The 27025-nt window shown below is 33.0% G+C and overlaps 1 protein-coding gene across 6 annotated transcripts in view; it reads left to right on the top strand.

Annotated features, from left to right (window-relative positions):
• POT1 (protection of telomeres 1) overlaps positions 1-27025 on the top strand; it is a 100367-nt gene that overhangs the window by 17653 nt on the left and 55689 nt on the right. For 5 of the 6 annotated variants that reach the window (XR_008998545.1, XM_057504737.1, XM_057504738.1 and 2 more), the window contains exons 4-7: positions 2569-2660; positions 18492-18605; positions 19327-19374; positions 21529-21643. Coding sequence is in view for 5 of the 6 variants with exons in the window: in XM_057504737.1 (XP_057360720.1) it covers positions 2569-2660; positions 18492-18605; positions 19327-19374; positions 21529-21643 (369 nt within the window). In the remaining variant the exon portion in view is untranslated. The remainder of the gene's footprint in view (positions 1-2568; positions 2661-18491; positions 18606-19326; positions 19375-21528; positions 21644-27025) is intronic. The other variant, XM_057504739.1, reaches the window with a different exon arrangement.

Genomic DNA, 27025 nt, shown 5'->3' with positions numbered 1-27025 from the left:
TTTGCTAATATCCTGTTAAGGATTTTTACATCTAAATTTATGAAGGATGTTGATCTGAATCTTTCTCAATGATTTTGACTGGTTTGGTGTCAGGGTAATCAGTTGTTAGGTGATTCTTTCTTCTATTTTCTGGAAGATTTTAGCTACGATTATTATTATTTCTTCCTTAAATGTTTGGACTTCACCAGTAGAGCCAGCTGTGCCTAGAAATTTTTTTATGGGAAAACTTTTAATTCTAAGTTCAATGTCTTTCATTTTTACAGGTCTATTCATGTTTTTTTCTTGAGTAAGTTTAGTAGTTTGTATTTCTAAGGGTTTTATCCACACTTCATCTTAGTTGTCAAATATATTGGCTTAATGTTATTCGTTAGGTACTTCTGATATGCTTTTAATGTTGGTGGTATCTGTAGTGATGTCCTATTTCATTGCTTTGATAATTTGTTATTTCTCTCTGTTTCATTTTTTTTCTCTGATCATTCTGGCTAGAGATTTATTTTATTAATCTTCAAAGTCAGCTTTTCTTTTCATTGATTTTTCTCTGTTTTTCAATTTTGTATAATATTTTCTTCTTGGTTAATCTGCAGTTAACTCCAGTCAGTTAGTGCACTATTAACTTAAATTTTTCATCTCTGGAAGTTAATATTTTTTTTATATCTTCCATTTCTCCTCATAGTGTTTATCTTTACCATTGTATTTAACAACTATTCTAGAATCCTATCTGGCAATTCTGTTATCACTGTCATTTGAAGTTATTTTCTATTGAATTTTTTCCCACTCCCTGCTTATTTTATGTTGGCCTCTTTTTCCTTTCTGCATGGCTGGTAATTTTTTGGTAGATGCTGACATTGGAGTTTTATAATATCCAATATTAGATTTATTTATCATCCTTTAAATATCATTTGTCTTTGTTTTGTGGTGCATTTAATTATCTTCGAAGTAATGTGATTAGTTTTGTTAGGGTTGGTCTAGAACAGAATTTATTTTGAGGCTGATTTGGCCAAACATAACCTTCTGATGATTCTGCTGCACTCTGGCTGGCTGGAACCAGAACAATTCCTAGCCCTGTGTGATTCTAGGAATTGCTTATTCTTTTTAGGGGTTCCTTCCCCTGCCTGGGGTTGTTTCCTGCCATGTACTTGGAGATCAGTACTCAGCCAAAGACCTGAAGGCACCCAACTTCAGATCTCTAGAGCACTTTCTGTCTGCACTGTCCTTTTCCTTTCAGCACTCTGTCCTGAAGACTCTAGCCCCTTGGCATCCTTAAATCTGAACTATTCTGAATTCATTGAGGTTGCTGGGCTTTGTTTGAGTTTTACCTCTATTTTCTGCTGCCTGGAAAGACTCTCCAGGAAGTAGGCTGAGGATATTGCTTTGTTTTCCTCTTCAGAGAGTTCACTTTTCAGCACTTTCTGTTGTTTAATGTTTGAAAACTGTTGTTTCATATATTTTTTTCTTAGTTATCTAGTTGTTTTAAGGCTGCAGAATACATCTAATCCCTGTTACTCCATTATGGCCAGAAACAGACATCTCATAGGTTAGTTAAGATATTAATGGAGTGTGTTATCTTTTGATTGGAAGCCACTGTGTTTTTTGTATTTGAGGAACAACAGTGTTTCTTTCAATTTATATGTATGCTTCTTTTGAGGAATTGGCCTAAAGAGATAAGTGAAAGGAGGCAGTGGGCAGCTTTGTGGTAGTGTTTTCACTGCTGGCTGCCACCAGAACAGATAGAGTAATAGAGTCAAGAGTTCTAAGTCACACAAGGAAGACTGCCAATTTTGGAAAAACCTTTCATGTGGTTCATAAATGCATAAAGATCTGATATGATGGCAGTTCCTTGGATTAGCTCAGTGTTTGAAAGCTGATACGGATGAAACTTCCCTCAGATCATTAATTTAGTCTTAGCATTTGGCCCTGCTGTAGTGGTTAAAGGAGAGATATCTCTGGAGAATGAAGATTATGGAGATAGTTTCCAAGCTTAGAAGATGCAAATGAGGTTACTTGTAGAATATGCATTCCTTATTTCCCAAGTAATTTTCATTTTCTGAATCAACAGTTTGCTTGGTCTTTACACATACTCTGCTCTTTAACTCTTTAACATATGGCTGCTTGGGGAGAAGATCACACTTGTCCAGATTAACACGTAATGTACTGGTAACTGCAGATTACTACAAGTTAAGTAAAAATGAAGTATTTTGGGGGTGACATGTTATACTGTATATAAATTGAATAATTAATACCTTATTTAATTTCTTTCAATTATGAACATGAGAGAATAAATAGGAAGTGATCATTATATGACATTAATGTAATATTTACAGAAATTTAAAATGCGTATTCTGATTGAAATGTTATATAATATTGATTTTAAGGCCTATTAGCATTTTCTGTTATTTTTGCATTACTTAGGGTATTAAACTAAAAGTGAATTATAAACATTTTAATTATCCTTTTTTATAATTGCATTTTGAAGTAATTATGGTTTTCAAAATGTAGTTATCCATTTTCTTAAATATATAAAACTGCTGTATCTAATAAATGTTTTTCTGTATGTGTTTTTCTCTCTAGAACAAGAAAATTCAAATGCAGAGATCAGCACCATCAATGTACTGTTTTTTGGAAAATTAGCAAAGGACTGTGCAAAAGTTTTCTGTGAAGGGGTAAAATATTTTCATAGTTATTATTTTAGAAGTAGATTTAGAGTTAATGATGATGCTATATTCATCCTGCAGACCTTTTTTTTAGAGGTTCAGCATATATTTGCAAGTTCATAAAAAATGATACTTAAATAAGCAACATCTTTAAAGATTGCATCAGCCTTAAAAGGTCAGTAAAACTTATTATTGACATAAAAATGGACAAATTTTCCTCTTACTTCATACTAATTTTTAGTATTCAACAGAATCTTAAAGATACATACATTTCCCACCAATTAAAAAAAGTCTTAACTAAAATATAATATGAGCTATAATTCTCTGTTTGTATTATTTTCTTGTAGTTGTCTCAGAAATACATGTTTTCTATGTCCTCACCAAGACACTACCAAGCTGAACACAGCAGCATATTTAAAGGACTATAACCAAGTGGGATTTATCCCAGGAGTGCAGTTTCATTCAACATGAGAAAATCAGTCATGGTAATATATCACATTAATAGAACAATGGCCATCTTAATTGATGCAGAAGAGGTGTTTGATAGAATGCTACACCTTTGTATAATCAAAATACTCAGAAAATTGGAATAGAAGGGAGCTTCCTTAGTACAATAAGGGGCAGTTATGAAAAACCCACAGCTAACATGACACTCAATGGTAAAAGACTGAAAGCCTTTCCCCTAAGATTAGGAACAAAACAAGGATGCTCACTTTCACCAGTATTATTCAACATTGGACTGAAAGTTCTAGCCAGAGAAATTAAATAAAAGGACAGAAAAAACATCTAAATTGTAAGGAAGAAGTAAGATTATATCTATTCTCACATGACACATCCTGTACTTGAAAATCCTAAAGAATCAAAGAGAAAGCTACTAGAATTCAGCAATGTTGCAGCATATAAGATCAACACACAAAAATTATATGTACCTTACAATGAACAATCTGGAAAGGAAATTATGAAAATAATTCCACATATGATAGAATATAAAGGAATAATATACCTAGAAATAAATTTAACCAATGAGGTGAAAGACTTGTACATTGAAAGTTAAAAAACATTGCTAAAAGAAATAAGACCTAACTAAAGGTCTTATTTAGAACACATGAAAGAGATCCATGTTCTTGAATGGGAGGACTCGATATTGTTAAGCTCCCAGGACCACCCAAAGTGATATATAGGTTCAGGGCATTTCCTATCAAAATTCTAACAGCTTTTTTTGCAGAAATGGAAAAGTTGCTCCTCAAATTCATACATAGTTTTAAGGGCTTCTGAATACCGAAATAATCTAGAAAAAGAATTACAAAGTCAGAGGACTCATGCCTTGTGATTTCAATACTTAATACAAAGGTATCAAAATCAACAGTGTGGAAATGACGAAGATAGACATATATACCAATGGAATAGAATTAAGGATCAAGAAATAAGCCCATACATTTATGGGTATTTGATTTTTTTAACAAAGGTACCAAGTCCACTTAATGTAAAATGGTATAGCCACTGTGGAAAAAAGTTTGATGTTTCTTGAAAAACCTAACCATAGAATTATATAGTATGACCCAGCAATCCTACTACTAGGTATATACCCAAAAGAATTGAAAACAGGAACTCAAAAGAACTGTTTGTACCCCAGTATTCAGTGTAGCATTATACAGTAGAAACAACCCAGTGTCTGTCAGCAGATGAATGGATAAACAGTGTGGCGTATTCATAAAATGGAATATTAGCCATAAAAATGAATGAAGTTCTGATACATGTTACATCATGGATGAACCTTGAAAATATTATGCTAAGTGAAATAAGCCAGGCACAAAAGGACAACTATTGTGTGATTCCACTTAAGTGAATATGCAGAATAGGCAAATTCACAGACAGGAAGTAGATTAGAGTTTACCTGGGGCTGTAGGGTAGGGAGAGGGAATGGAGAGTTATTGCTTAATGGTTAAAGAGTTTACATTTGGAATGATGAAAAGGTTTTGGAAATAGTGGTGATGATTGTACAACATTGTGATTGTAATTAACACCATTGAGTTGTACACTTAAAAGTGGTTAAAATGGCGAGTTTTATATTATTTATATTTTGCCTTGATAAAAAGAAATACATGCCTGCTTGCAGTATTTAGGCAATACAGATATATAATAGAAAGTGAGAGTCTCTTCTGATCAAAGTCTTCTAGAGTAGTACCATGCAGTAGAAGTGTTTGCTGTGATGGAAATATTGTATCTCTGCATTGTCAATGTGGTAGCCACTAGTTGAGCTACCATACTGAGCATGTGAAATGTGGCTGGTACAGCTGAGTTACTGAATTTTGCACTTTATATTGTTTGAATTAACTTAAATTTAAATAACCACATGTAACTAATTAATACTATTTTGGCAAGCACATCTCTGGAAATTTACCAGTGTTTGGTTTGTAATCTTCAGGATTTTTTTCAGCATGTGTATTTAAATGAATTAAAATTAATATTTTTTAAGAAACGTATGACATCTTTGATGTTAATTGGAGATCCCTTAGATATTTGCAAAACCAGATTTGGCATTTAACTAATATTGAAGCATGTAGCTATTAAATACAGTGTTGAGTCAGCAAGAACTCTCCAAATAAGTTTTTACAGTTAGATAGTACTTCTAAAAGAATGTTGCAGGAATATCAGATATAGATGGTTTCAGTCCTTTTTGATCAATGATTGTCTAACAAGTAAATGACATAGGGAAAAAAAAACTTTCGTTTATGCAAAGCCACACAGTCAAATGAGATTGTATAAACTCTGTCTCTTTTTTCATTCATATTTAGGTTCAGTAAACATTTATTAAGTGCTGACATTTTGCTAGACACTGTGCTAGGCTCTAGAGAAACCAAAATAAATGAGACAGTGTTTGGCCTTTTGGAGGCCACAATCTTTAATCTAATGGAGAGTCATTTAATGGTGGTAACTATAATGAGTTATAATAGCAACCTCAATCAACTGAATCTGCCTGAAGGATTTGAGAAAAAACAGGCAACTTTGTTTTTTTAGTGGAACATTTTATTTAACAATCTTCAAGCTTTTTACTGTGAAAAATTTCAAACATATACAAGTGGTGAGAATTCTATAATGAATGTTCATATATCCATCATCTAACTTCAACAGTTATCAAGAAACAGACTATTTTCATCTGTTTCATTATCTGCCCTTTTACTGCCACAAATTATTTTGAGGCAGATATCACTTATGTAATTCAAACCATAAAACTTTCAGTATGTTAAGTAGAAAGATTCCTAAAATTATGTGCATATATATATATATATATACACAAATGAGTGAATAGCACAATACAATCATACTACTGAAATAGTAATATTAATTTTTTTAAATCATGAAATATCATCAGTATATTCAGTATATACTCCCCTATCTTTATATCTCTGTCTTCCAGTCTATTTTTCCCAAACTTTTTCTCAAAACTCCTTGTAACTCTTTTCTTAAAAAGGCAAGCTTGAACACTATATTTCAATTCTTTTATAATGTTTTCTCCTTATTAGCTGACATAATTCTAGAGATCTGTAAAGTATCTAGTAATTGCATAGTTGTGGCATTTGTCATTGGGTGAATTACTTAAATAATTGTACCAGTGCTAGGAATGAGGCAGTGATAACTCAACCATTTTGCATAGGTATATGACATAGGTATATGGTTGTTAAAATACTCAAATAATTTTCTAGAGAATGGTAAATAGCTGTTGTTGTTTGGAGCTTTCCGCTACCTGCTCACCATTCCATCCCAGGCAGCCCTGATGGGAAGAAGAACTGCCTCCTGCTCCCTTCCTCACACAGAGGCAAAAGAGACTTTGCCTGTGGTTGGAGGTCCTGGCATTTCTGGTGGGGAAATACCTTGCCATTCTGATTCTCTGAAGCTGTGGCCATCTATTGGCTTTGGAGGAGCTGGGGACTGGTGTTTGCCCCCTAGTAGTCTTTTTGTACTTTAAATGTTTCTCCTGAGTACATACATGTTTTCTAATGGACAATGTAAGAGAATTAGGATGTATTTACTCAGTCAGTTACACATTTATGCAATGATTTATTGAACACCTGTTATGAGCTAGGCCTCATTCCTAGCCACTGGTGATCCAAATAGACAAAGTTCTTTTATATGGCTTACTTTCTATTGAAGATGGACAGACAAGAAATATAAATAAATAAAAAAATTTTCAAGTGGCAACAATGCTATGGAGAAAATAAAGCAGTGGGAGAGAGAGAAGGTATGAGGACGTAAAGGGGAGAGAAGACAGGTTTCAGTCTGAGGAAGGAAAGACTGATAAGGTGATATTAGAACAGATACTTGAAAGAAGTGATCAAGTTATCCTTAAGATACTTAGAGTAAGAGTGTTCTAGACCAGGAATTTGCAGGTACAAAGACTAAAGGGTTAGTGCATGTTCCAGTCAAAGCTCGGAGTGGGGGATCAGAGTGCCTCAAGCCCAGCAGGTATGACTCTTAACTCCATCCAACCTTGTTTTTAATCTGTAAAGATTAAAAAAGCTTTTGATGTTAAGGGTAAAAATTAATCATAAGATTAATTTAAAAATTAATAAAATTTTTAATCTTAAGATGGGGATAATACCTACCTTTCTGGATTGTTGTCTGGATTAGAGATAAAACATATCTACTCCTGGCACTTAGTAGGAACTCAGTACATGGCAACTATTATTATTGTAGTTAATAATCTTATTATCTTACTTTAATTAAATGCATCCCCACTGAGGAAGAGCAGGGTAGAGAAAGGGTATCTGGACCTGAGCCCAGGAGTTTAGCTTCTGGTCCCTGCTTTATCTCCAGTTATTTACTGGGTTTTGAATAACCATTGATTCTCTCCAGATCTGTATTTAAAGTAATGCTTTATGAAATACAAAATACACATCCAACTATAAAGTAAGGGTGTTGGATTAATTGAGAATTCTGAATAGCTCTGACATACTATAGTTTCAGAAACTGATGATTTATAAATAATTCAGTGGACTTGAGAAATGCTACCATTTTTGTAAAACCTGTCATTGGAGTCTAGAATAAAAATGCATTCAAAGAAATTGTCAGAATATCTACCTTTTTCTTTTTTTTTTTGATAAAAAAATTTGCAAATTGCCAAACTCAAGTTTTGTCTTTTCACTAAAGCCTCTGTGAAGATATGGTCAGTTAATATTTTCCTAATTTGTAATTTGAACAAAGAAAAGAATCAGTGTACTGTTTGTTTTTTTCCCTGTGAAGAACTGTTATGAAATCAATGGTGTATATTAAAATCTTACTTTAGATTTTGAGGAAATAAGATAGTTGCTATGTAATTCATATCTTAAAGCTCCTAGAACATTTCATTAGAGATTATTTCTCTCAGAATGATAACTAGAGTAATTTTAGATACAATTTAAAACCTTTGAGATATAGTTTTAATCTACTTGGTACAGCACAGCAAAGTTCTGCTTCAGGCTGTTCAGGTGGGTAGAAATCAATGGCTCTAGAGCCATTGCTGAGGCACTTTTGTGGGTGGTTCCAGTAAAGGCCTATTGTCATGACTATTATAATCCTGTTACTTTTCTTGCCCTTGAAGGCATGACTTTATTTCAACTTAGTTACAGTAATTAATATTCATGATGATAGTTCTGAATTGTTGAAAATTCAGTGCTTAAGAAGTCCTGAAATCAGAAATGATGTAGAGAGTGGGAGGGAGAGAATATGAATGAAAATGAAAATATTAAATAGGTGTTTAACAGGTAAGATTCACTTATTTAGAAAGAAAATTTAAACATTTTTCCTTTGAACTAGAAAACTATTACAATACTTTGTTGATTGGGAAAATGTAAAAAAAAATCAGTTCCATGACTAATTTATATGTGAATACCAAGCTATGTGGCTAATCTACATGTGAATATTAAGCTGTATTTACTGTGACTCTTCACCCTTTAAAAACAGATGCTAATAACATATTCCTCATTCTTTAGGTTGCTGGGTATGCCCTAAGACATATTGAATTAATAATATATTAAGTTTTCATGGGTTATAGAATATATGAAGTATACATAAAATGTAGTTTGATGATTTTTTCTTTTTCAGATGATCTTTTTCATTTCTGTAAAGATAAGTACACTTAACATTTTTGATATTTCAAGGACCTTGACCAGGAAATCCTAGTCTACTTCTTTTCTTCTTACCAAGATTATTAAAGTTGCCTGTCCTTTCTTCTCTCTTGATATTTTTCAGTAAGTTAGTATTAAACTGTTGGCTTCAAATTTGTGCAAGGGAGAAAAGGCCATTTTAATGTGTGATCGGGAAGATGCTCCAGCATCCTATTTTGAGTCAACAAGCTGTAAAATGAAAAGCCTAGTTAATTTTCTGTGAAAGGACCAGCAGTTTGTAGATGAGTATCCTAAGGTGCAGTGATCTCCAGTGGGCCCCCAGCAGTGTATAGATCCTTAAGAGGGGTTCTTGAATCAGCTAAAAGTCATATAAATGTTTTTTTTTCTCTGAGAAGGCGGTCCATAACTTCTCCTCAGATCTGTGAACCCACAATTAAGAACTGCTTTTTGAGGACAGAATTTCATATGATCCTATCATGGTATTGAGACAGGGACCATGGGCTTAGACAGAGTAGGGCGAGGGCCTCAGGAAGAAGCAAGGCAAGATATTTACAGTCAGAGCAATGTAACAATATAAAGTCCCTATCGAAACTCTATGTTCAGCATTATGCAAAGTAAAGGTCACACTAATTCTCTAGGGTAAAGATACCAGACTAGGAATATAGACATCTTCAATGAGATCAGTTAAAGGTCAAAAGACCAGGAGCAACTTTGCCTGGAATGTTTGAGTGTTCCCCAAGGGTATCTCAGCATAAACCGTGACTTCACTGTAAACACCCCTAGCAAACAGACAACAACCCAGCCCACCTTGAGGGCAGAGCAGGTGGTACAAGTCCACACCCTAAGCCCTCAGTACCCAAAAATCCTCAACTGCCTATAAATCCCCTAGACAACCTCACCACCCAGGGCTCTTGTCCCCTCCTGGCATGAGCCAGGAGCTTTTTCCTCTCACTTTATTTCTAAGTAAAAGCCTGTACCTTGCTCTCCTACCTTGAGTGTTTGTGAAGCTCATTCTTCAGCTTCATGGACAAGAACCCTGGCATCAATATATAATTGTGTTAATATTGAGCTCCAAGAGTAATTTACTCTGTGCACACATTGTACAAAAATAATAGTGATTTTGTTAGGGGGTAGTTGTTCATTTTCCTCAGTTTTTGTCCCTGCCACAGCGAAGAATTGAAAGACAGAGACACAGTAGTGAAGCAGAGTAAAAGTTTTATTTGAAGTTATGCACTTAATGACAGAGGAAGTGCGGACATCCTCAGAGGAGGCACCCTAAAAGGTTGGGGGTTCCCTCTTAAGGATTTTTCAGGAATGTGACAAAGGGCTAGGGAGTGTAGACTTGTTCAGTGGTCTCAAGATGTTTATCTTTGGTGAGAGACATTAAATCTCTTCTCTTCTACTATCAGTCCTCTTTGTAATTCTGCAAAATTAACACAAATTTACTAATCTGGTTCCTTCCCAGGATAGCAGCTTCCCTCTGGTAACATATCAACCAAGACCGCCTGCCTTGCTCCCAAGGTGGGATGAATTACTGTCTGTTTGTTAAAGAATAGTTAGGAGTCTTACTTCCTATCTTCCTGGCTTTTAAAATGGGATCTTAGCTTTAAGATAAAATCTTCCCTGTTCTTACTATGCTGTTTATCTTTGGACTTGTTTAGAAAATTAATCATGATGCTTGTCTCCTGCCCAGGTTCCAAGTTACTTGAGTAGGGCCCGGAGGACGAAAAAACAGCATATAGATTAAATTAAAGAATAACTGGGCCTTTTAGCAGACTAAAGTAAATCTTACAATGGTATGATCTAAGTGACACAATGAAGACATGGGCTGCACTCAGATGCTCTCCTTTATCTGGGGAATATCTGGACATTCCAAGTTACTCCTGGCCTTTGGAACTTCAACTGAATGACTCATTAACTATGTGATCTTTTCTGGCCTTCTAGTTTTATCTAGAATCTCTGGCCTGGCTTTAGTGCATCTGCATATCAATAGGTGTTTCCAAGGGGTGGAGAGAAGGAGTCTATCTCCATATCAGTAGGTGATTGCAAGGGTGACCAAGGGCATATCTAGACCAGAGAGGATGGGTGGGGTCCCTTTTTCCTGCAGCTGGGTCATGAGAGACACGGTAGAGCAGAAGTGGACAACTGCTTGTAAGCAATAAACAGGTTTCTCCCACTTTATTTCTCCCTTTGACTGACTTTGGTTTCAAATGTATTTTGCCCCGGATTTTCCCCCAGAATTACAGGTATGTTTTAAAAGTCTTGCATTATTTTTAGAAAAATTTTGTGTCTATAAAAGTGCTAATATGAATATTTTAAGTTTTCTTAATTTTTTGAAACATTTCCAGAAGTGTATATTTGAGGAAATGTTCTAGCATTCCAAATGTCCTATCCTTTATTTATTTTATATAGTTTTCAATCTAATGGTAAAGATTATACTTAAGAGGCTGTTAAAATTTTGCTTGAGAAATAGGTGGTAGAAAACATTCTTTTTCAAACATTTATTATAGCCAGCTTCTACTGTTGAACTAGTTTTTTTCCTAATCTTTTACTAATAATATATATTACATTTGTATGGATGTATACAGTTTGCAAAGTGCTTACATATATATTTATCATCTGAGCCTTTAGTAACCCTCTGTGGTGATGGTCATTTGTACTATTATGAAGGTAACCATTCTAGGGATAAGGTTTGTTATAGGACTTCTAGTAGGTGGAGAAGCTACTCTATCTCCATGACTATATTCTTTTCCTGCCTCAAGGAGATAGTGTAGACTTGGATTAAGTCTTGCAAATATGTGGCTTAGAAGACTTTGTTCTTGCCTGGTCATGGCTTCAAAAACATTCAAGTACAAAACAAAGCTGCCCACTGCCTGTGAACCCACTCCCATTGCCTACTCTCTTCAGTAGAGAAAAACCATTGTGTGTGTGTAATATATATAATCTGTATACTTAATATGTCTCTGTATATATCTATGTTTGTGTGTGTGTGTATATGTAAGCTGATACATGTACTTTTTTCACCAAATGACTTCATACTATTCATGTTTTATAAGTTGCTTTATTTCACAACATATCTTGGACATCTTAGAGAAGAGTTTTAAAAATAAATGCATGATATTGGATATCTATAATATAAACAGATTTTCATCTTTATCCTTTAATATTCTATTATGTATTAAACTCTTATCTGAGAAACAAGGGTTATAATATAATATTATTTTATAATATTATTATATTTTATAATATAATATTATTTTATAATATATTATATGTATAATATTATAATATTATAATAATAATATAACCTTGCCAATTATGTACAATATATAAAACATGTATAATGCATTAGTAAAATGTATAATATATTACATATTAATATTTTATCTAAATGACATATGAGAGGTGTTTTCTGCTATTGAAATATACTAGAAATAGGCATTCGCTAAAATAGAGTAGAACTATAGTAACTAATTAGTACTTGTCAGGTAATAGAGAATGTTAATAATAGTAGTAAGTCACATTTTACTTCAAATTCTTTTTTGGGTTTAAAAACCATGAATAGTGATCATTCGAGAGGTGTAATTAGGTTATTTTAGAGTTTATAGTATTAAGGTTAAAGATTGTTATAAATCAAATGGTAATTTTTTTGCATAAAATAATGAATTTTCTAATTCTGTTCTTATACCTTTCTTGTGATTTGCTTGTTGCCTTTAGATTAGCCCCATATTTGAATACGACTACAACCCTACAACATTAAAATTAATTTTAACAAAAATTTTAGTCCTTGCTTTGCTAGATTAATGATACACATGTTTTGCAGGAATATGCATGTTCCAGTTAAACCTCCTTCCATATGAGGGTTTTTTTTCAATTTTAGCTTTTAAGTAAGATTTAGCATTCAATATATGAATATAAATTTAGAGGAAAGCCTTTTCCAAAGTATTTTGAAAGTTAAAAAAAATATTTTATCATAAAACTGTCAAAATCGTAGACATTTATTAATACATTTTCCCCCTCCCTATAAGAAATTATTTTGAAAGAGGAGACAGAGTAGTCCCTGTCTTGGAAGTCAGGAGACCTGGATTCTTGTCTTGATCCAGAACTAATTAGTTATATGTGACCTTAGACTATTTACTTATCTTTCTGGCCCTTGTTTTCTTATTTGAAAAATGATGGTGCTTGGTTGCATGATCTGTAAAGTCCTTTTCAGTTCTAAAATGCTAAGATTCTATGAAGTAAGTTTTGTATAGCTTATTTTATTTGAGATTTAGTGAGGGTATATTATACATATATGTAAAGTACTTGTATAAGTATTCATATGTTTGGTTGTTCATTTAGTTGTCCAAATATTTGTTGAATGTCTTCTATCTTCATTCTATATGTCAGAGACATCTAAACTGAATTAGATTGTTATGGATCTTGCCATCGTGGAATAGTGTTCAGTGGAGAAGAGTAGAATTAAACAACTAATATGTAATTAATTATTTTATCCAGATATGATATGTAATCAAGAAGATTGAGTAGCAGAATGAGAAAAGTAGCAGAAAGAATGAGTGTGGGGGAACTGGGAGAGTGGATCAGTAAGAAAACACAGTATATGCAAAGGTCCTGAGTGAGGATGATGGAATGCTCAAGAATTATAAAAAGACAGAATTCTAAAGTGAGTCACACAATGTGTGGCTGGTGAAGTGTGTGGGCATCAGATCATATGGTGATTTATAGGCCATTTAATGATTCTGGTTTTTTATACTAATGTTACATATACTATTTCAATTGTGTCCGTGTTGTTACATGATCCAGTAGATGCTAATACCCATGAAATACATTTTTTGTAGTAGAGAAACATTTCCTGCCCATCACTGCACTATCCCTGATGTCAGATCCCTGGCTTTTCCCTGTACCCTTTCATTCTCACAGTGTTTTAAAATACAACATATTGATGATCAGCTATGGAAGTACATTTTTCTGATAATATTCCTTTCTCTTAAAAAAAAAGCAGTTCCTGTGTGGTGACCTCCAATAAGTTCTTCACAATGGTATAAAGGGCATATCAAAGTGTGGGCAAAGGGTCTGTTTGTGTTTATACAGAGGATCAAAGCCCAATTTGGCTACCCAGAAAACGAAATAAGATACGATATGAAGAAGAAGTTCCAGCATCAACATACTCTGGAAGTGTCATTCCAGAAGATGATCATCAAAAAATGTCAACAAAGATCCTGGTGCTGTTGCAGTTGTAGCTGCATTCATCCCACTGGTTCCTGGAATTGCCATTGGAATGAAGGGGGAGATATCTAAGCTGGCCTGTGCATACAGTAAAACAACAAATTTGACTGGATCTATACTGTCGGAACTCAACCAAGAATTAGGAGAAGCGCAAGTTGCAGCGCTCCAAAATCTTGCGACTATAGACTATCTACTGTTAAAAGAACATATGGGATGTGAACAGTTCCCAGGAATGTGTTGTTTTAATTTGTCTGATTTTTCTCAAACTACTCAAATTCAGTTAGACAATATCCATCATATCATTGATAAGATTTCACAAATGCCTAGGGTGCCTAACTGGTTTTTTTGGTTTCCCTGTATATGGCTGGTAATTGTAGGTCTGCTTTGGTTATGTAGCTGTATTCCTATTATGTTAATGTGTGCACACAATTTAATTAGTAGTTTAAAACCTATACATGCTTAAGTTACTCTACAAGAAGATATGTCAAAGAAATAACCAATCTTCCCATGTTTTCTTCCGTCTGCTACTTCTTTAGCTTTTCTTCTTCCTTCCTAATTACAACCCTTAAATAGAACTCGTGCCTCATATCGAATTTACCGAGTATCATAATTCTTCCAAGTGGTAAAGATACCTCAAGACAAATGCTGGGCATAAAACCCACAGGGCGTAAATCTGCAAAGAAGTAAAAAGCTAACCTTTTCAAACAATAAGGCTTCTCTCTCACTTACCGACTTTATATTTCCCTGTATGGCCCCGGAAGATGACTGGTTAGCCAGAGACGGGTAAGATTCCTCAAGGGAGGAACAACCTAAGACAGGCACAGTCGCAGGGGGGCCATCAGGTGAGAAATTGGGAATCAACAGAGATGAGGCTTAGAACCTCACCCCCGCTGTTTTGAGAGAAATCTTCTGCATCCGTGGATGTTTTGTTGCCCTTGTCTAGCTTAGATTAATACTTAGCCTTTAGGCACACACATGATCATCTACATTTGCTCTCTTACAGCACTAAACTGTGTTTTCTACCTTTATCTTGCATCTACCTACCACTTCAACATTTTATTAAAAAAAAAAAATAATAATAATAATAAGGGAGACACATGGGATTCACATATAAATCAAGTATAAAAATCAAACGAATATTCATATCTGACCTGATTGTTTGTAGTTCATAATGCGTGATCAAAACTGAAAGTTTCTGTGATGACTGCCCTTGTACTATTCACCATGTAAGAACTTATTCACTCTGTAAGAATTTGTTCACCACGTAAGAACTTGTTCATTGTGCTTCAGAAGATCAGAGACTGATGAGAATTAGGCTTGGGGTGGATTAATGATTGTGCATTGAGTCCCCTGTACAGAATTTTATTGTTGTTAACTGTTAACAACCATTTGATTAATAAATATGAGAGATGCCCTCTCAAAAAAAAAAAAATACAGCATATTACCAAGACTTAAAAGGTCAGTATAGTAAAAATTACTTAATGCCTATTCAGGTCAAAAAAGTGTTTTTCTTACTGGATTATCAATTGTTTCATATTTTCTGTGCCCTTTTTCCTGCTCCTTAAGCGTAACAGCTTGAGAATTTTTAATGTATTAACTGTTAAAAATTAGCAAACTAATACATTAGTTTTGTGGCTTACAATTTTTTCATTCACCTATTTGCCTGTTATACCATATTGTATTTTTCTTTAGGCAATATTAGCATGTAAAAACTATATTTGTCAATATGCAAATAAGTTGATTTTTGGTTTTTTCCCCTTTTAGGTTTTTCATATTTTTAAAAAACATTTCTTTCATGTTAAAAAGACTGGTACTGATTTCATTCATATTCTCTGAGGCTGGTTTGTAGTAGAATATTCCTGTTGGGAATTGTTTGATAAGGACTCATTCTTTCAAAGGCTCTCTGACAGGGTAGCACAGGCACAAAAGGGAAGTGACCTATTTGCTGAACCTGAGTATGCTGAGTCCCTTCAAGGATTCAGCCATACCAAATCTGTTTATGCTTTTAGAACGTTCATGAACAGATATTGATAAAGCCTTACCATTTTTAGTAACATGGTATTCTTCTTAGGTCGGTTTCCTAATACTTTATCAGCAAATTGAGATTAAACACCTATGTCAGTATATCAGAATATACTCTTAGCACAGAACTGTGTAATTCCCATTCTTATTTGAGTGGCTTCAGTATGCTCTTCTCATAAGTATAGAACCTAGAGCAATGTGTATTAAATCTCATTTTCAATCTTTGTGAATTTATACAAATGAATAATGCCTACTATATATTAATTTTTCTTATTCTCTATGTATTTGAATTAATGTAAAAGCCATTATGGTATGTAAATTCATGGGAATTGAATCCTAAGGCTTACTCATTTCATTTTTTTACCTTTTATTTAGATTTGTACTTCAGTTTTTACCAGTATTAATTAGTTTGTTTAACAGATACTTGCTGAGCACTGACTATGAACAGAAGCCTCTGCCAGTCACTGGTATGGGATATATAGGTGGATAAGACATTATTCTTAGTCTCAGGGATTTTACAGAGTTTTAAGGGCATTAAAAGCATTAAGAACTGTGTAAGTAACACACAAAGTGAAGGAAGGAAGGAAGGAAGGATTATTTTTCTGGGAGAGGGACAATCTAAGACAGATTTTATAAGAAAAAAGCTTTTAGAGCCCAGACTTTAAAAGATAGATGAGATCAGATATGTGTAAAAGAGAAAAATGGGAAGTAAAACAGGAAAGTTCAATGGCGATGAGATCACTGAGGGCCTTAGTACAATTTATATATGTACATTCAAATATAAGTTCATGTTTACAAATGTAATATATAACAATGCAATGAATACATCATTTTTCTTAAAAGATACTTTTGTTATTTACATGGTGTCATGTGTGCTAGAGGAAATGTAACTTTACTCAGTTGTGTTGCTAATATTAAAATAGACTTTTGAAAATTGTTTTCTTATGAATGGTGATATCCTGCTTTTTGTGCTTTACTCTCTTTTAAAAGTGTTTTCTCCATCATAAAAGAAATAAATACTTATTGTTCTTAAGTTTAGATTATAGAGAAACATAGAAAAATGTGCATCTGTACCCCTAATATTTGCATTTAGTATATTTCTTTACATGTAATATTTGTGTTTAAGACATTTTTACGTAAAATATAAAATGACAAGTTATTTTTGTGCTCTTAAGAGAATTGAGAACTGTTAAACCAGTGACTTTGTACTTGTTTTTATCTTTGTGTATTAGTTCTGTTAAACAACTTTAACTATTTGACTAAAATCTCAAATTTTCATTTAAATCTGAATATATTAGTCTGAGATGAATTGAAAGCATTGTATATTTTTCTTATTGTTTATTTCATTCCTCTTTAAAATTGTCTAAAACATGAGAGAAACTTGGAAAATTTTCAGTGAGAAGAAAATTTTCTCATCATAAAGAGTTGTGGTTTTTTAGCATTATACCATAGACCCAATTATGTTTGCAGTCACACCTGAAGGAAAAAAAATACAGAAATGAGCCAAGCTAAAATATCTGGATAGAGGTTTAGAAAGGCAATGGAAGTCCCTCCTTTGGTTCACAGTTTGCTTATGGAGTTTCTACTTTGTGCCAAGCTTTGTAGATACAAAGCAGAGTAAGATATGACCCCTGACTTCAAGGTGCTCACAGCCTAGTTAATGGATCGCAGTAGATAGGCTGGGGGCTGACATGACATCCTTGTGTTTGCTAAGCAAATCAGTAATGCAGAAGATTTCCATTTGGTAGAGATTAGGATTATTGAAGGAAGTTGCCTAAAAAAGGAAATTTTTTATAGATTTTGGAGTTAAAATCAAATTAAGATAATAAAAATAAACACACACATGCACAAAATGCAGCAAGACAAAACTTGCTGAGTGTATGTACCAATATTTGGAAAGTAAGAAGAGGGAGATTTAACTAAAAAATGAGAGGCAGGAATAAATGGAGATTGGCTTCTTATTGCAATTAGAAACCTAAGTAGAAATAATTTTTGTTTTTATTGGTATATAAATGGAAATTTCTTATTTATATCTCATACCCTGGAATTGTATGCATGTACATTAGCTTCATAACAATATGGAGTTTTTACACGTATGACAAGTTTTAGTGTATTCTCTCAACTCTGAGATTTAGTTTCATTTAATTTCCATTGTTGTATCACCTGTTATTTCTTCATTGTGTTTATTCATGCAAACTTATTAACATAAATTGAGATAAACATTGATTTTTGAAGTAAAATTTTCTAGGTGATGTAGTTAGTATTTTCCTGATGCATGAAGTGAGGTATTACCTATGGCTACATTGTTGATAGCTATTTAGAGGAGGTGGTCTTAACCTTATATTCAGAAAGCATTTAAGAAGTTTAGGCTAACTAGTCCATTATACAGAAATAATTGCTGTTTCTAAATAATAATAAAAACAAGGATTTTTTTGACTTCCAGAATTATTGATATTTTGATGATTTAAACCCATTTTTTGCTCTGTAGGACACCATTGCTGTGGCTGGATTTATTGTTTTGTCAGCATCTTCATCTACAAGTAGTGATGGTAAACAATGCTTATTTTTGAAAGCATTTGAAGACTGCAAATCAACTGTTTATGTAAGTGTGTAACCTTTAGTCTCCAATCATATTGTGGTTTTAATGAGCTGTAGTATTTCAATAAATATGCAGATCAACTATTCTGACAGTTATTTTAATTAAGTATTTTAGATTTTAAAAATAGGAATTCTTTTCTTGGCTTTATGTTTAGAATGACTCCAGGAGACAAGAAAGATCCCTTAGTTATTATTAATGAAAAATTTAAAACTTCACAGACCCTCTAGACCTAAGTTTATTCTTTGCAATTATACCATCAGTCTCTTTGATTCTACTTGACTTCACTTTAAATTGATCAGTCCTCCCTTTTAGGTAAAACTGATACCTTCCTATTTTATGCTTTATGAAGGTGCTCATCCCTTCTTCTGTGTGTGCCTCCCCCTCCTCCTTTTTGAAGACTACTTCTTTGGTCAGGTCTGTCAGGTACAGAGTAGAGTTGGGCCAGGCCATGTGCCTGCAGGCCACCATCTGCCTAGGTTTCTAGTATTCACAAGGGCATTCATTATATGGGCTAGAGATGGTCTTATGATATTAAAATTAATGGATTAGACTGAAGTTTAGCTTATACAGCTTTGCACATGTCACTCTTAATTTGTAAGCCGTAACTTTAAGCTGTTCCAGTGATTTTGAGTATTATACAGTTATATGTATAGTTTTACTACAATTAAAGATCTGTAATCACATTGGAGGTCATTTGTAAAATAAGTCCTCTTTTTGTTTTCAGGTTTATGTTAAATCTGTAAGAGATTTTTCTACAGAATCAATGTCTTTGGTAAGATGATTTTCAGTTTAATTTAGAATATGTACTACACACCCTCATGTGTATACACACATATACAGATGTGTGTGTGTACATATATACACACACTCATCTATATTCGATCCATTTTATGGTCTGATTTTGAATTAGTATCAATACAATGGGAAGACATAATCTCTACTTTTATGATACATGACAGCGTTAAATTCAAGTTACATATTTACCTAGTAAATAATATCTTGCTGTTCTGTTTTCTGGAGTATCTTATGATATTTTGTATAAGTACATACACAGAGAATTAAAATGGAAAAAATAGTTGTATTGTGTGAAGACACTGGGATTTTTATGACTTAAAGCTCAGGCAGATTCTTTTTTCTTCATCAGTTTGTATTAAACAGATTAGTGATGAATTGTGATTTGACAGATCATGTGATTTTAAGTGAAGAAGTTGACTTATAATACATTTTGCTTTTCTTTTTTGTCCTTTTTTCCAATATTTTACAAAATTTTATAGCAATAGGAAGGTTCCCATTTTTACAGGTGAGCTACTTGTAACCAAGTGAAATTGGAAATGTAATATGTTGATTAAGTTTAATATAAAGTTTATTTTCTACCTATGTTCTTAAACCTTTAGTTTCTAATGGACTGAGTATAAGAACTTTGTTTCTACCTTACAATAACTACAGTATACAGATTTTAAATTCTGAACAATACTATAGTAGTACAATTTAAATTTATTATTTAAGGAAACTGTAACCAATAAAAGGATTGATGTACTTTTAAAAAATGTGAATTAGCCATGGGTATTAGTATGTCTCATAATTGTTATGGAGAGGTCAACTTAATTGTTTTATATATCCATGACCCCGAATCAACTTAAGAGTGGTATGATTGTCAATGTTTATGGTGTGGTGAAGTTCTTTAAGCCACAATGAAAGTGCCTCTGATCTTAGCAAAATATTTTTTCAGAAAGCTCAGGTATTCTGAACTATTAGAATTACTTACCTGCTATGTATAAATATACTGGTTTATTTACATGGAAAGCCAAATTATAGATCAGATGTTGTTGGTCATGAATTAACAAGTATGTTATTTGAGCTGTGCTGGCCTTCCCCATTCAGCTCTACATTAGGAAGATAGTTGTTAAGATAATATCTTAGGTCCAGTTATTTTGTTAGCTGAGCACATATCTTCTCTTATCTGTCTCATATGCTGACCATTATTTTTCTTTCTTCACTAATGAACTACAACTTTTTTTATATCAAGGTTTGATGAGATTTTTAAGTCCTGTCCTCCTTGTATATGCCCATGGGGTTAGTCAGCTTCCTTGAAAAAGCCAATTAATTAATTTTGATGATTTTTAAAAATTTTAACTCTTAGTGTAATAGGTAACCTTATGCTAATTGAGGATCAGAATGTTGGGTGATGGGGCCAGATGTCTGAACCCTTTTAAGGGTTGTTTTACTATTATGAAGACATATCTTTATAAATTATGTTCCCTTTTCTTTCCAGACTTAATGTACAACTATTTCAGAAAATTCCTCTTTTCTTTTATTACCATTTATTTATTTATTTATTTATTTTGGTATCATTAATGTACAATTACATGAAGGACATTATGTTTACTAGGTTCCCCCCTTCACCAAGTCTCCCCCACATACCAATTCACAGTCACTGTCCATCAACATAGTAAGATGCTATAAAATCACTACTTGTCTTCTCTGTGTTGCACAGCTCTCCCCGTGCTTTTATCACCATTTTGAATGTCTTTATACCATTTGTAATCAAAACCTGGCTTTATTTAGGCTTAAATAAAATCTTTATAGTAGTATAGGAAAATATATATATATTATGTAAACACACACCACAAGTTTTGAGGTGATAGTAAGTAAAGTTAAAAACCAGAACCAAAATCTCTTAAGCTGCTTTTCTTAGAACTGTGTACAAATTGTATCATTTATAATCAAAGTTATTTCTAAGAAAAACTAGTTTGTTTATCGAAACTTTTATATGCTATGCACTTCCTTTTTTTCAGGCTACAGCCTCTTTTTAGACACTTAAATGGAGAAAAATGTAGTTAGATTTGCTATTTACAAATTTGATCATAACATGATTCTAAAATATCAATATTTAATATGGATATTTCACTCTCTTCTCTTTCTTTAGGTTCCAGCAACACATTACATATATACACCCCTGAATCAACTTAAGAGTGGTATGATTGTCAATGTTTATGGTGTTGTGAAGTTCTTTAAGCCACCGTATGTAAGCAAAGGGACTGGTAGGTATTAAAACTGGTTGAAATTTTAATGGACTGGAACTGGTTTACTGGTTTCAGGAACACACTCCTTCAGTACTTAGATACCCAATTCTGATTTATAATTGGCAGACAACACTGATGCATGTTTTTTGGCCATTTTTATTTATAAAATAAATATGGTCTTTAGATTCTAAAGAAAAAATGAAGAAAAGGATGCTAAACAGCAACACGACATCATGTGAAAGTATAAAATAAGCTAGAAGATGTAATACATAGACAAAAACAGAATACTGTAATACAGTAATGATGGTGTAAAAATCTAATTCTTGTATAGAAAAGACAAAAGTATAAAAAATCTACCTGTAAGCAGATATTAATAGATGCACAGTATAAAAAGATGTAACTTACAAAATCAGTTACATAAAGTGTGTGGGGGAAGTAAAATTGGAGAGTTTTTGTATGTGATGGAAGTTTGTTTTTTATCAGTTTAGCATAGATTATTATAACTGTAAGGTGTTTTATGTAAACTACATGGTAACCACAAAGAAAATACCTATAGAAGATACAAAAGAGATGAGAAAGGAATCTGAATATGTCACTGCAAAAAAAAAAATGAATGAAACTCAAACAAAGACTGTAAGAGTGGAAACAAGGGACAAAAGGGCTAAAATACAGAAGACAGTGAAGAAAGTGGCAATAGTAAGTCATTTCCTGTCAATAATTACTTTAAATGTGAAAGGATTAATTGCCTCAAAAGACATAGTACTTGGGTTGCTTTTTAAAGAGGCATAACCTAATCTTTATAATAATGTAAGCTTTTGAACAAACCAATATACAAATGAGTGAATCAAAAAACATGAATTTCAGTTTTCTGAGTGTTAATATAGTGAAAACGCCTAGGTTTAATTTCACCTTGGTTTAATTTAGTTAACTAAATTTAACATTTATTGCTCTACTTAATCTAATCTGAAACAACATCATTTTTAGAAGGCATTATTATTTTATTTATCATTAACAAAGGAGAAGTACTGCCAATTAAGCAATGCTTCACTGTCAATTGTTAGATGTAGCCACATTTTAGAGATGTTAAGTATGAAACTGTGGTGTTGCTGATGAAATTCTGTCTTTATCTACTACATGCCAGCTGCTGCAATTTAATTTTTTTAATTATATATACCCAAATTTTATTACTGTGGAATGGGCTTAAAGTATACTCTTTAGTGGGTGGATGGGGGCAGTCTTATTTCATGTGGTCAGAATATTTTGTTAATATTTGTTAACGTATAATGTAAAGAACAGTCTGTGGGAAAATGATTATGTGAAGGCTATTAAATCTAGATGGGAAATTAGAACCTAAGTCTGATGAAGACTGCAAAGGAATGTTTTATTGAAAACCCTGATGATTTCTGTTGTTTTAGCAGAAAGGAAAACATTAAGGTTGAAGCAGAGAAATTTTTGTTTAAATATGTATTTCTCTAATATTTCCATTTGACTTTACTTTTTACCAAAGTCTGCGTTCCCTACCCCATTATACTGTTCAACACACACTTGTGTTCTTTCACCTTAGTAGTTTTCTCACATCGGATTTTTTTCTGTCTGAATCTTACATGTGCCCATCTTGGGAGTTTGTTACAAATTTGTGATCCTTTTCCAATGGCCAGTGTTATCTGACCGGCTTTAATTGGCCTGCCAAATTAAGGAATAAGCTACCTTACTGATAATAATGTCCACCTGACTTGATAGAAGATATAATTTAAAAATATTACACACTTGGTATGTTTCAATTCCTACCATTGAAGGTTTTTAGTAAACCAGCAAATCTATTATTTTCAAAAATAACAAAGGATAGTAATATGGAATAAAATGATAGCTATTTCTAAAGCATTGATGACTCAATATAAATTTTAAGTTATCATCATAATCATGTGCCTTCTGACATTGTTATTAAATCATGTATGTAATGAAAGTATTGAGGAACTGTAGTATTTGCTGTATACTCACATGTATCTTCTATCTCTGATATGTTTAGGGTATCCAGTTCCTTAATAAAAAACTTATAATAAGTAATAAACCATCTGTTATTACAAAGATAGTATGTTTCTCTATTTCTCCTAAGATTCTAAATTAAAATGAATGTCATCAATTTTATCTGAACATATTCGTTGAAACTCTAAAATACATTTAAAATATAGTCAGATGTCTTTACTACTAGCAAGATAGTGAAGTGTTATAACTATCTAATAACTTTAGTTACACTTGCATTTTTATTTCTGTTGCTAGAACTCATCCTTCAGTGTTTTGCAGGAGAGTCAAAGAGTGCTGATTTTTGTGTTCAGGAATGGATGTACTTCATTAGCATTATTATCACAAGGAAGTACCAGAATAAAAGTATAGGAGCAAACCACAGCCATGCTGTTTTTATATTATATAAAGCAACATTATTTTGTGAATGCAGAGTCACAATCTAGATACTACATCCAAATGAACATAACTGTTTATATGGAAGGAAATTACCTTTATGCAGCTCAAATTTAGGCAGATGGGAAAACCTTTATTCTCTTACATATCTTTAGCTAAAATTTTTCATTAAAATTAATTTTATAAATGTTAAATTCAATGCAGTAGAGGCAGTTTGGTACAACTTAGCATCTTTCATATTCCTCTTTCACATAGGAAGACAGGTCATTGCTACCTTTTTAGGATTTTGAGATTTTATAGTAGTTATCTTCTCTGAAAGATATTTATTTTTGCCCTGGAAGCTGGCTAGATAAAAGTTTGGTAGGCAGTTTTTTGCATTGCATATAACATTGACCCTATTTTCTTAGATAACACCTATGAAGAGGTTTAATTTTAGTCTTGTCTGAGATTTTAAGAAATAGCTTAATATTTTTTAAACTTGAGATGCATTAATTCTGTTCTTATTGTCTCTTCTTGCTAAATATGATAGAAATTTAGGCAGGCTGTAAAACATTTCCAAATTTGCTAACAGTATATGGTTCATGCTTGCTTGATGAGTATCACAATGCCTGCTTCACTCAATGAGCAAATGAGAAGAGTAAAGAGAGCCCTGTTTGTGCTTACCCTCCTAATACTTGAGTGCACAGGTAGGGAGAGAATAGCCAAAGTATTTGTGTCATTCTTTTTTACTGTTAACCTCTCCTTTTTGTTCTTTCCACAAAGTTGAGGCCCTAGAGGGCCCTGCCTTTTCTCTCATGATGTGGCACATCACCTAGTGCTTCCAAGCTTACCTCAGGAATGACTTATGTTCCTAAGTTATTATTAATACCCTGTCTTCCATTAAAAGTCTCCATCTTTTAGAAAGCAGTGTGATTAAATTTGAGCTGTTTTGGATGTTATGGTGTTTCTAGAAGTAGGTCTTTCTCTTGCTGTTCATTATCTTACAAAAGAACACCTTCTGTTTTAGCTACCTACTGAGCATTATCATCAAATTTCTTTCCTATCTAAAACACTGGACTTCTGAGAGCCCTTGTTTTAATTATTTTTTAGTTTTTTAGGATAAGGTGCCAGGTAATAGGACCCTGGGATTTTTTCTTTTCCTATTCTGTAAAACATCCAGTCCTAGAGTGCTATTTTTGGCTTTGTAGAAATATTTTCACTGCTGTTTAATTCCTTAATGCCATGTAGCATAATTAATTGAATATTTTTATTTTGTATGAGTAATATTTGTTGTATAACTGACTGTGTAGTTACTGTATTTTAATTTTTTAAAGTGTAAAAACTCCCACATATTCCACATTAAAATGGCTGAAAAGGATTAATTACTGAATCCAAGAGTCATCTGATTCATCAAAAAGATTACAACATCTAATATATAAAATCTTATGTAATATTTAATTATAGTTTTAATTTCTTTAAATTGATAATACATCTTTGGAAGTTTTAACCCCTTTGCAGTTTTACACCCTTAGGAAAATGTGATGACAGCTATAGAGTTCTTCTCAAAAAGTCCACAAACAGGCCTAAAGACTTAAACATACAATATCAAAGTTTCATCCCCTGTTCTGAACCCCAGATTTCAAACTTCATCTGTGGTATGTTCATATTCACTTATTTGAATATTCAGTGAATATCAAAACCAGAACATACATTTTTGGTTTATGTCACAAATGTACATATTTATGGATGTTTGTCTAGGAAAAATGTTCAGCCTAACCAATAACAGCTTCAAAAAACAAATACAATTTGAAATTTTTAAACATGGTAAAAGAATGTTAATGAGAAAGAATTGAATGAATGGAAAGAATGTACCTCAAGTTTCAGAAAAGAATGAAAAAATAGTACTAACTTTTGTGATTGACTAGAACAAGTAAAATTATAATTGTAAATAGTGCTGCAGTAAACATAGGTGTGCATATGTCTTTTTGAATCTGAGAACTTGTTTTCTTTGGGTAAATTCCTAGGAGTGGAATACCTGAGTCAAATGGTATTTCTATTTCTAGTATTTTGAGGAACCTCCATATTGCTTTCCATAATGGTTGAACTAGTTTACATTGCCACCAGCAGTGTAGGAGGGTTCCCCTTTCTCCACATCCTCGCCAGCAGTTGTTGTTCCTAGTCTTTTGGATGTTGGCCATTCTAACTGGTGTGAGGTGATATCTCATTGTGCTTTTAATCTGCATATCTCTGATGATTAGCCATGTGGAGCATCTTTTCATGTGCTTGTTGGCCATCTGAATTTATTCTTTGGAGAAATGTCTGTTAATATCCTCTTCACATTTATTAATCAGGTTATTTGCTTTTTGGGTGTTGAGGCATATGAGTTCTTTATGTATTTGGGATGTTAACCCCTTGTCAGATATGTCATTTACAAATATATTCTCCCATACTGTAGGATGCCTTTTTGTTCTTCTGCTGGTGTCCTTTGCTGTACAGAAGCTTTTTAGTTTGATGTAGTTCCATTTGTTCATTTTTTCTTTTGTTTCCCTTGCCCAAGGAGATGTGTTTAGGAAAAAGTTGCTCATGTTTATATTCAAAAGATTTTTGCCTATGTTTTCCTCTAAAGAGTTTTATGGTTTCATGACTTACATTCAGGTCTTTGATCCATTTTGTGTTTACTTTTCTGTATGGGGTTAGACAGTAATCCAGTTTCATTCTCTTACATGTAGCTGTCCAGTTTTACCAACACCAGTTTTTGAAGAGGCTTTCATTTCCCTATTGTATGTCCATAGCTCCTTTATTGTATATTAATTGACCATACATACTTGGGTTTATATCTGGGCTCTCTAGTCTATTTTGTTGATCTGTGGGTCTGATCATGTACCAGTACCAAATTGTCTTGATTACTGTGCCTTTGTAGTAGAGCTTGAAATCGGGGAGCATAATCCCCCCAGCTTTATTCTTCCTTCTCAGGATTGTTTTGGCTATTTGGGGTCTTCTGTGGTT

This window comes from Manis pentadactyla, chromosome 7, assembly GCF_030020395.1.
Source record: "Manis pentadactyla isolate mManPen7 chromosome 7, mManPen7.hap1, whole genome shotgun sequence".
Classification (NCBI taxonomy): Eukaryota; Metazoa; Chordata; class Mammalia; order Pholidota; family Manidae; genus Manis; species Manis pentadactyla.
This window is presented reverse-complemented; position numbering and strand designations above follow the sequence as displayed.